Genomic DNA, 12068 nt, shown 5'->3' with positions numbered 1-12068 from the left:
GATTGACTTGGGCTCTTAAACCTCAAAGCCCACTTCCAATGACAAACTTTTTCCACCAAGGCCACACCTCCTAATCTATCACAGACAGTCCCACTAACTGGGGACCAAGCATTCCAATATGGAAACCCAGGGAAGCCATTCTCAACAAAACCTCCACAGCTTTCGACATGAAAAAGCAGAGCATATTTGCTTCCTGTGGGCACAACGTTGCCCCTAAAACCAAAGAGACGGGAAGAGACTGTTCTGCGCTGCTTCTGTTCCGCTCCCAAAGTTCACTGGTACACACACATCTGAGAGCGACCGAAGGAACAGAGGGAGAAAGCATGTCACGTGGATAGCCAGATGGAGAAAAGCTGTAGAGACGGAAAGTTCATTTTCCCCATTTATCCTCCTTCCAAACTCCCCCACGTAGCTGCGGCTTTTAAGTCGCGCCTGAAAGATGGGGTGATTTTCCACCCTGTTTGCAGTGTGGCTGGATGATAGTTAGTGTGAGGATACTGAGCCACCAAAGGGTCGGAAGATGTTTGCTACTGCAGCTGAAACCAAAGGGCAGAGGTGAAGGTGATGATAGAGCAGACGGCTGGACTCAGGGGCCAGAGTGAGATCTTCTGGGGTTTGGTACCACCACCCTGGTTATAGACGTTTTAAAGGACAGTGCGGTGCTGTTGACTGTTTTAATTGAGCTCAGTGGGTACCAGATGCATGCTGTTTAAAAACTACAGCTGCTGCAACGTGTTAAATGGTTGAAGGGTACGGAATGCGGGAAGAAGGGGCTGCTTTAACACGAGGAGGAGAAGGAGAGGGGGCAGGGGACTTGGAAGATACAGAGAAGAGGCTAGGAAAGACATGGGTGTGATGCTAGACTGGATCAGGGGAAGGTGAAATTTAAAGAGAAGAAACAAGTGAAGAAGCTTCCAGATACGTGGCTGAACCATTTTCCTGCCATGGCTTCTTGAATATTCCCTTCTTTTTAGCAGGAAGTCATGTAACTGAAGCTGTGTAGAGTTAGATCTTGGAGTTCTTGACTTGCAGTTTGGAAACTGTCCTTCACGAGGAAACAGATGCCAGTGTAAAATACCTATGAAATCTACCTCCTTTAAAGGTCTTGAAAATTAAGACTACAAGTCAACATTTATTCTTTCTCCTATAAAGCCAGCAGTAAATGTGAAACCCCTTAAGACCTCAGCCATGCAATCAACTTTCTTGTTGCATTCTCTCTTCCCTGGGTGCTATGCCATTTCTGTTACACAAATTAATAGCTGGTTTTCAGTAATGTTTAACTATACTATAAAATATCTGTGCCTGTGCCCCTTTCAGATTCCCTTTGCGAAAGACTGTGGAAACAAGGAAAAATGCATCTCAGACCTCAGCCTGGACGTGTCCACCACAGAAGCCAGCCTGCTGATTGTCAGGTCCCAGAATGACAAGTTCAATCTCAGTCTCACAGTGAGGAACAAAAGAGACAGTGCCTACAACACCAGGACAATAGTGCGGCATTCCCCGAATCTGATTTTTTCAGGAATTGAGGTAAACTTGCTGTTTTTCATTCATTCTAATCATGGTAATTTAATTGAACCACTTTTCATGCCACTGAACTAATTAATTTCATAACATTGATTTGAGAAGAGCAGAAAGGATTTTTTGTTAAGTATTAGAATACACTAATGGTCATAATTGCAAGCTTTTAAGGTATTTAAAACTGTTATTTTATGCATGTGGGTATGTTGCCTACGTGTATATCTGTGCATCATATGTGTGCCTGGTGTCTAGCACCACAGAGGACAAAAGAGGACGTTGGATCCATGAACTTGAGTTACAGACCATTGTGAACTGCCATATGGGTGCTTGGACTCAAACTCAAGTCTTTGGAAAGACCAGCCTGGAGTAGCCAGTGCTCTTAACCACAGGGCCAGCTCTCTGGTCTTCACCCCCCACCAAGTTTTTGTTTTATCTCTTTGGAGAGGCTTTTCTTTTCTTGTATTTAATATTTTAAGTACTTAAGACAGATAGCTGATAATTCAAAATTTCTGTATTTCACAGAGTCATCAAGTCAATGAAATTGAAATTCAGTCAAATAAAATATATAATAATCAAAGCTAAAACCATTTAACAAAGATGCAGAGAGGAATTCATCTGTTGAAAGAAATTTCCATTGAGAAAAATCAAGAAATTGTTCTTCCTATGAAAAAGCTCGAGCCAAAAATTTCTTACTTTAGTCAAAGATATCTGTTAGATGACATGTTTTATTTTTATTTATAATAAAATGGTACATCTTGGCAATAACATCTGAGTATCTAACCTTCCATTAATCTGACAATAATCCCTTGCATAAGATGCTGGATCATTTGTCAGTTTTTTCAAATTTGAATTTAGCTTGTATTCTGATTCCCAAATGTATCCCCAAGTTAAAATTTTGTGTATGACTAATTTCAAAGTATTTTGATTCACATTAAAATAATCATGTCAATGTAAATATTTTTATTTATATTAAAAATCAATACCTTTAGGTCTAAAAATAAGTTAAATAATGGAGAATTTACTTAGTATGCATGAGACTCTGGATTTAATCTCCAGAGCTGTAATATACTCACACATTAATGTGTAGCATTAAAACATTGCTGTCTAGTTTCCATCAATTTTAATTGTTACTCTCATTTCACTCCATTTGTTCTGATATCATTTGGGGATGTAGTAACTAAGGTATAGGGATCATTTGTTACAATAATATTTTGGTTTTAGAACATTATTATGAATATGAAATAATTGCAGAAATGCAACATGTAAATGTAATGTAGAGAGATGTCTGTTATTGCTGTACTTTCTCTGGAAAGGGAGCTGTGTTAAAGTGTATCCTCTCCAACTGGCTTTCTGGCCATAGCAGATGAGCAGGAATACCCATAGTGAATATCTGTGGCCATGGCAAAGTGGCCGGAATATTCACAGTGAATATCTTTGGCCGTGGCAGAGAGGCGGGAAGAATACCTACAGTTCATAGTTGTTAATGTAAGGAGGTCCTTGACCTTGTATTAAGGCCACCCTTTCTTTAGTTGTATTGAGTGCTGGGTGGAGTCAGGAGGTGAGTCCTGGTGGTTGCAGTTAGAACCTCGTTCTTGTTCAGGGCTCCATACTCCTGCACCTACCTGTGTGATGCTCCACCAGTGCAGATGTATGGGCGAGGCACCCCCCCATTGCAGTTTTCTGTCCATTGGTGTTGTTGGTACTCAGTTACCCTGACTACTCATGCCAGACAAAGGTGTGCTTTGTCCCTCAGGAGCCTCCAAGTGATGGTTTCAGCTGTCCGTGAACTCTGGAATAGGCAGTTCTTGGTGCTGTGAGTCTTCCAGCAAAACCAAGAGACAAATCTTGACAAGGCAGTTGCTAAGACATAGCTGGGAAAATTCTAAAATGATTAATATAAATCATTTTATATTGAATGTGTTTCTTCTCTACATCTTTTTATTTTCCATTTTAGGGGATCCAAAAGGATAGTTGTGAGTCCAATCGAAATATCACATGCAGAGTGGGCTATCCTTTCCTGAGGACAGGAGAAACGGTGAGAATCCTGGGTCAAACAAAAGTAGCCATTGCCAGTCAGTGGTGATATACTCAAAGAGAAACACATAAATCCTTATAATGGGTGAATTGTGATGATACAGGCTAGACACTTTGGGCGCAAAATGCTTTTAGAGTATGATTCCTGTGTCTCTGTAGATGCCATACCCTGAAATTTCATCCCCAGTGTGACAGCAGTAGGAAGCGGTACCTGAGGGACTGTGGCTTCTCAAGAGGCTTAAGAGATTTGTTTGTCTGATCACATGGCATACAGTGTCTCCAGAGCAGGCCACCCTTACACTCCAGTCTTCTAGGCCTTTCGCCTTGGAGTTCCCAGATTCCAGAGTGATGAGAAGGAAACCTCCAGTGCTTATGAACCACATAAATTAACAATCAAATTATGTCATTATAGAAGCTCAGGAAGACTAAGACATAATCAAATGCTAAACGTTTAATAAGTCATATTCAAATACAGGGGCTAAATCAATAATAGATAAACAGATGCACTATTGTATGTTCCTGCCAGTAGTGAATGAGAGCTCTAATTTCTCCACAATGATGATGATGATGATGATGATGATGATGATGATGATGATGATGATGATGATTGTTCTGGTGAATGTGAAGCAATGTTTTACTGTAACTTAGATTTACATTACCCTAGCAGCATGTGATGACATTTTGAGTAACTTTTCATCACACACATACATACACACACATACACAAACACACACACACATGCATACACACAGGTACACAAACACACACACACATGCATACACACACATACACACACATGCATACACACACATACATGCATACACACACATACACACATGCATACACACACATACACAAACACACACATGCATACACACACATACAAACACACACACATGCATACACACATGCACAAACACACACATGCAAAAATGCATGCACACATACATACTCTTGCTGTCTTTGGAGAAATACCTGCTCCCATACATTTTTATTGAGACAGGGTCTCCCATTGGAGCCCAGGCTAGTCCTAAGCTTACAGTATAGCCCAGGATATGAACTCTCAGCAGCCCTCCTGCCTCTGCCTCCTAAGTGCTAGGACTGCAAGCATAAGCCACCGTGTCACATTCTGCCTCTGTTTTTAAATTTGGCTGTCTTTTGTGCCATGACATTGTAGGTGTTCTTCAAATAGTCAACATTCAAGTCTCTTACCACATACATGATTGGAAATTCTTAGTGGTTTTTTCCAAGAATTAGATGATTTTTGCTTACTCTTAGGTCTCAGATCCATGAGAAAGAACTAGGTGATGTGCACTAAAGGAGCCCGACATTTGGCATCTGAGTAACCAGTTTCCCTGTACCATTCAAGGAAGACATGGAATTTAAATATTTCATCCTCTATCCAACAATTCCTTGTGCTTGTGATAAAAGCTTAAAACAAAATATTCTCTTAGGTTCTACAAAGGGTGATGGGAGGAATTTGCAAGCAATTTCAAATTGAGTTTCATGCTTAGAATATTCTTGGGTTCAAGATACAGACTTTCATCTAAGTATTTCGGGTTCATGTGGATATAAAGCAAGCATTTTATCAGGCCTGCATCTCTGCCATGGAGAATACGAAGGGCCAAGTGCCCAGGTTAGGTGTGGAAGTTAAAGAGAGACAGGGAAGAACCACCCAATCAAGGTCCCTTTACTAGAATGGAGAGCAATACTCCAAGGCAAGAGAAAAGCCATCTTCCTTAAAAGAACTCACTTTCTTCTTTTGAAATGTAAATTAAGATTATATATGGGAGAAAAGAAAATTCCATATGTACTATGATACAGCCGTGCTAACCTCACAGCCCCATGCCATCTGGGACTTGTTGACCGAGTTTTCTGTCCTTCCCAAATAAATACACCAAGGTCTACATTAATTATAAACTGATTGGCCCAGTAGCTAAGGCTTCTTATTAATTAATTCTTATAACTTACATCAGCCCATAATTCTTATCTGTGTTAGCCACATGGCTTGGTACCTTTTTTGGCAAGGCAGTCATATCATGTGTCCGCTGCATCTGGGTCACAACTGCAGATTGAGCTTTTATATTCCCAGAATTCTCCTGTTCTTGCCACCCTGCCTCTACTTCCTGCCTGGTTGTCCCTCCTATACTTCCTGCCTGACTACTGGCCAATCAGCATTTTATTAAAGAAGTACAAGAAACAAATCTTTACAGGGTCAAACCATTGTCCCACAGCAGAGACTGGGCACCAATTGTTCACAAGCTATAACTATCACAACTTTTCTGTTTAACATTAATCATAAAAATATAATTGTAGGTGGTTTCCATTAATTTAGTATTCCTGGAATGTTTTTCTGGCCCAAATTTTAATTCTTCAATTGGCACGAAATAAGATTAGTTTTGAAATCAAGAAATATAATTCATAAGCTTTATGATGAGATCATTGGGCAAGGACATACAGGTGATCTTTGGTTTTAAAAGTAATTTACATTTTAGTGTGACTGTTGGTATTCATATACAGGCCCTGTGTGCAGGTAGAGGGTCTCAGAAGAGACCTGTCTGTATATGATATCTGTACAGAAAAACACTTTTTTTCCTTTGGCATTGTTTTCTGCATGAAAACTCTTACAAACCAATGTCCTTTCATAATACTTTATTCTAAGAGCTAAGTCATTTTGTGTTATCTTCTTGGATTACTGTCTAGTGGTCCAAAAAATTTTACACTATAAAATTAATGAATCAAGAGTGTTTCCCTGTTTCATAATGGTAGCTAACATGCATATTGAAGAGACTTTAATGACTAACATGCCACAGATATGTTCATTACTGGTATTTGGGAAATTATGGTAATAAAATAGGTAGAATGGTTCCTCTTGATTTGTGGCTTGCATGACTTCTTGTTACCATGACTTAAATAAGGTATTAAATTCAATGTTACCACGTGTCTTAGCGCATCCAGGCTGCTATAAAAGTTAGCAGGAATAGAGCAGCACATACATGAAAAATCTTTTTTTCATAGATACAGAACTGAAAATCCCAAAATCAAGACAATGTCAGACCCATCATCCAAAGAGGATTTTTTTGGTTCAAATATGTCTTCTCTCTTTATCCTTGGGGAGTGAGAAGGAAAGGCAGCTTTTTGGTACCTCTTTCATAAGACCATTAATCCCACTCATGTGAATGCTCATGATCTGCTACCTGCCAAAAAGACCCATCCCTAGTACTGATAACTAAGCTTGACCATAAAATCTTTGAAAAAATAAAGCATTCAGACTACAGCAATATGCAAAGCATATTACATACTCACATTTAGAAGTACATGTGCATATTGTACCTGAATGTATGCATTTATGATGTGGCTGTATTTTGTAAGGTAATGTTTCTTAAGTAATTTTATGATTTCTATTTAGGTAGTGAATTTATATAAACTATGGTTTTTCCAAGTAGATGTTTTGCTGATCTGTTTTTTAAGGTGTCTATTTTAATTTCATAGGTAACCTTCAAAATAATATTCCAGTTTAATACATCACATCTCACCGAAAATGCTGTCATTCATTTAAGTGCAACAAGGTTAGTTTGTGTATGTGTGAACATACATGTATGTGTGCATATCATTACTTTCGTGTAATTGGATTATTTTACTTTGTAGTGCCACGGGCAGATTTTTAAAACTGGTGTAAGATCAATAGAAGTAACAGCCCATGAACCACTTTGCCTCAAAAAAAAAAATACCTTGGGAGTAATTAGCAACAGTAGGGGAATTCATACTCAAATAATTTAACCTATTGGACTAAATCATTGGTAATATTACCTGTAGACTGTCTTGTAATTACACACCACTTATATCTTCCAAACTGCATTTATGGTCAACAGGAACTACTAATTTTCAAACATTTGCTAGCTGTCTATCAAAGTCAACTGAGTCATCACACGGACTTAAAATTTAATGATACCCTTTCATACTTCAATAAATTTTACGCAAATCATTCAAGGCTCCTTGGCACTATTATAGAACACATGCAAGAAAAGAAAGCCCTCTAAATCAACAGGAACAAAGCTCATCTGAAGTCACAGAGAGTGAGGCTGCATGCACACTGTCTGCACGGGCCTGCACGGGTCTGCACGGGTCTGCACCAGGTCCTCAGTGTGCATAAGATGGCTTCCAGTTTAGTATTTTTTTCTGAGATTCCTGAGGGTACAAATGAGTGAGGCTCTGCTTCTTGTGCCTTCTCTTGGGCTCTTTTCCTCCTTTGTTTGTTTTGCCCAACTCTTATGTGCTGAGTTTTGTTTTGTCTTTTATCTTATTTTAATTATGCCTTAGAGAACTTTGATTTATAAAGAAAGACAAAAAAGGAATGGGTCCAGACAAGATGGGAAGTAGGGGAGAACTAGAAGGAGTGCAGAGAAAAGAAATCATAATTAGGATACATCATGTGATAAAAAAATCCATTTGCAAAAAGAGGAAAAATAAATTTAAAAAAAAAGAAAAATAGGTGTCACCTTGAATGAAGAATTTATGTTTTATTTTTGGGTTTTTTGGATTTTTTTTGCTAAGTTGAATTCAGCCTGGCTTAAGAAAGAATATACTACTTATATTTTCTTTAAGAAAAAAAGTGAGAAAAGACTAATACAGAACTTAAAGTAGGTTTTAACTTTCTGCTGAATATAGTTTTCCACCAGAACATGTCCTGCGATGTCAAGTGGTTTTGTTGTAGTAACCCGCATGGCCCCTGTATTTAGTCATTACTCCATAGATAGAAAACGAATTAACAAGCAATAAAATAATTAATGGATAAATTAACTCATTCTATTCAATTCAGTTTAGCTCAGCATCTATTTATTTGATATCCACTGTAGAAAATTAAGTGATATCTTGTCTGTTTTGTAGATGAAAAACCAGGGCAGAAAGAAATTAAATAACGATGTAAAGGTACCAGTGTTCAAGAACAACCCCATTCCTTTATCTGGTCATAAAATTACATTTCTCCTCCATGCTTTGTTCATGAGTATGAGGTATATTTGTATATAATGTATATGTGTGTGAAACATAAATAAAATTTCAAATATTATGAAAATTACACCTCAAATCAAGGAAATACATAAAAATTGAAGTAGCATCATACTGACTGCTCTTTTGGAAAGACTGTGAAAGGCAAAAGAAGATTTTAGATCCACAATTAGCTGTATGAGCCTAGCTGAGTCTCTGTACAAGGTCCTCATGTGTGATAAATTCAAACTAAGGTGATTTGTGTCCAAGTCTTTATGCAACAGAAGTCCAGTTATCTCAATATTTTAGTAATAAGCCTGTAGATTCTAATTATTTCACACAATTTTCTAAACATAGGTCTGAATCTCTGTGGTTTTCAACTCTTAACTCCACAGTAGAATCATCTTGGAAGCAGTAATAATAATAATAATAATAATAATAATAATACCTATCTCCACTCTAACTTCTCTCAATAAAAACAAATGAAGAATTCTACGATTTTGTATTTTATTAATTTTCCTATAGGATCTTCTCTTTCAAATGCTTAGAGCTGGTCTGTGGCTAAACAAATGTAATGTCTAATATGAATGTACCGTGTTTTCCAGTGACAGCGAAGAACCACCCGAATCTCTTTATGATAATGAAGTAAATATTTCCATCCCAGTAAAATATGAAGTCGGACTACAGTTTCACAGGTAGGAGAAGCCACTGTTTTTCATTGACAGCCTTTTGGCCACCGAACGGTTTTCCTAGTGTGGTCCCTGGCTGAGAGCATCACCACTCACTTAAAGTGGCAGGTACTCCAGTGTCTTCCAGACTGGCCAAGTACACAATTCTGGTGTGGTGCCTGGCAACCATGTTCATTGTCTTCCATAAATCCACACGCATCTGTACCTTTGAGAACCTGTGTGCACTAAACATCAACATAAAATGTGCTAATGGCAGGTCTTTGCTCCTAAACAGAAGCCAAAGTCCTTGACAAAATGCAGCGTTTTGTCACAGGTCAGCAGCATATTTCTGGGTCTCTGTTCTAATCCTGTGGATGGGATCTACCCGCCCATTCTGTCGCACGAGGTAAAAGCACTTCTCATTGGTCAGTCGCTTCTTCCTTCCCACTATTGGGAAACCATTCTTTCTGTTCAAACTGTATTTTCTTTTCAAGTACCAATCATGTTAGTGAATGCCCGCTCCACAGAGCCCTTTGCTTATGATGTCCCTTACTGAAGCAGGATTCCAAGCTCTTTTAAATAAATATGTGCAATGCGTATAGAAAAAAATGGGGGCCAGAGTCAAGGCCAGCCAAGTCTACCAGCCAACCATTCTGTTTGTTTCTCATGGCACTTTCTCTTTGAGAGAGATCAGAGAGCAAGGGTTATAGGCTAGGCACAGAGATTTGCATATCTTTTTTAGCCTTTGAAGTCTGTTGTCTTTTGTCTGATTTGCTGCATATGCTTCTGTCAGCACAAAGATTTTCCCAACAGCTTTCCACTCCATTCAAATCGAGTTTTGGCACACATTTGTAAATATCTTTTATTTGTCTTCTCTTGGCTGAAGTGCTGCTTTGAGGGATAGTCTTAAGTTCTACGGGGTCATCCAAAGACCGTGACCTTCGTAGGGAGATTGAGCTTTCTCATCTATCAGTAACAGGAATTTTAAATTGCATAAATGTAAACATTCTTTTTTTAAAAAAAAACTGGTTTCTTCACTTTCAGCATGACTAAATATATCAAATTCTAGTCTGATTTTTTTCCTTAGTTCAAATGTTAGTAGATTCATGGAGATTCTTCACTTTATAACAGTAAAATTCTACTTTGAAAGTTACATATAATTTAAAATATTGGAGTCAAGTAAGCAACAATGCCTATCAAATTTGGTGACTGTTAGCATCCTCAAATATTTAATTGAGGTTTGGGGGTAAAAGAATCTCTCTGTTTTGAACTCTGCAAATATTTTTATGGGATCTTGTGATAGAGACTAAGAAAAGAATGGAGTCAAATAAACTTAAACATTGCTGCATTTTATCTTATTTTCCCCCATTAATTCTTTTAAGTTCTGCGAGTGAACACCACATCTCGATTGCGGCCAATGAGACGCTCCCTGAGCTTATTAATTCCACTGCTGACATTGGAAATGAAATTAATGTCTTCTACATGGTAAGAAGCTGTCTCTAAGTCAATATGCTAAACAGATTATTTCTATTAAGGAAACAAGGAAGTGTTTCCGTATTTAATCTCCACATCCTAGAATATTTTTCTTTGTAATTTAACTATGTTATGCTATTTTGTCCAAATTGATAATTATATCGTTTCTTGGTCTTCTGGCTAAGATTAAGCGCAAACTGGTAATTATACCTTGAGTCAAATTTAAAAGCCAAAGTCTCTAACTTCCTTATAGTAAGACATATTAACTAAGAATAACTTCTAGAAGAGAAGTCGCTCTTTTGTCAGACAGATGCTCCAACCGCAAAGTGTATATACTTTATATTCATTTTAGTATGGCTCAGAAAACCATGTTTCACAGACTCATGACAATCTCAGAAATGAATTTTTTTACATTCTTGTGGGAATATTTTTCTTTATTCAGTGTGTCGTCACTTGTCTGTCTATTGCTCTCTTTCACGTGAATTATACTGTGAATTACCAATGTGTCCACTACAGTCTTCTTCAATGATAGGTTCTACTACACTCATTTTTTTATTTTAAATTCTTTGCTACAAACTTTATGTAAGCTCTACAAAAGGCTGTCGAGGAGTTTTAGACTGGGTAACACTTACAAACTCAGTATTACTCAAGGAGAAAGGAGCATTCAATTCAAATGAATGATTTATGAGCATATGCCCTCATCAAGTGATACAACACCATTATAAATGAAGCCAGTATTAACCTTTTGGGGAATGGTCAGCTATGAAGGATTAAGTTCTCTTACAAGATGGGAATAGGTTTCCCATATTCTCAAGAGAAATAAATTCCTCTTGAGAGGAATTTGTGTTCTCTACTAAAATTATGATGATAAACTACATTCTGGAAATTAGTATGAGTGCAAACTCTTGCTCAATTCTGGGATATGATTGTATAATTCAGAATATTAGGCTTCTATAGTATACAAACAAAAAGAAAGGGAAAAACTTGACCATTGTAGATCTTCATTCATTGTAACTTATTAGGCTCTAGGCTTGAGATAGGAGCTCCGTGTTACAAGCAATGATAACAAAAATAATAATATTTTGTATCTCTTGTTATTTTGCTGCTTTAACGTCTAGAATGAAAGTAAAACAAGATGTTTAGATGAGATCTAGTGACTTACTACTGGTAATTTCCCTAAGAAATTATTAATGATTAAAAATTTTTACAGCACTCTTATAAAAGGCTTAAATTTTTAACTCAACACTACAAAGTTACTTAGATGAACTGTCATTCATTTGGTGAAGACATTGTTATATATTCTGCAGGAAGACAATATGTTATAATATTTTTTTTATTAAGAAAGAAAAAAAAATTTCCGCCTCCTCCCAGCCTCCCACTCCTCCCACT

General features: G+C 37.5%; 1 protein-coding gene across 1 annotated transcript in view; it reads left to right on the top strand.

Annotated features, from left to right (window-relative positions):
* The window catches only part of Itga1 (integrin subunit alpha 1), a 153911-nt gene that overhangs the window by 125756 nt on the left and 16087 nt on the right, over positions 1-12068 (top strand). Inside the window, exons 19-23 of the mRNA XM_005356825.3 lie at positions 1318-1527; positions 3473-3553; positions 7045-7121; positions 9144-9233; positions 10589-10691. Coding sequence (XP_005356882.1) covers positions 1318-1527; positions 3473-3553; positions 7045-7121; positions 9144-9233; positions 10589-10691 — 561 coding nt within the window. The remainder of the gene's footprint in view (positions 1-1317; positions 1528-3472; positions 3554-7044; positions 7122-9143; positions 9234-10588; positions 10692-12068) is intronic.

The sequence above is a fragment of the Microtus ochrogaster genome, chromosome 19 (genome assembly GCF_000317375.1).
Source record: "Microtus ochrogaster isolate Prairie Vole_2 chromosome 19, MicOch1.0, whole genome shotgun sequence".
Taxonomy (NCBI): domain Eukaryota; kingdom Metazoa; phylum Chordata; class Mammalia; order Rodentia; family Cricetidae; genus Microtus; species Microtus ochrogaster.
Note: the sequence above shows the minus strand (reverse complement) of the source record. Positions and strands in the feature narration are given on the sequence as shown.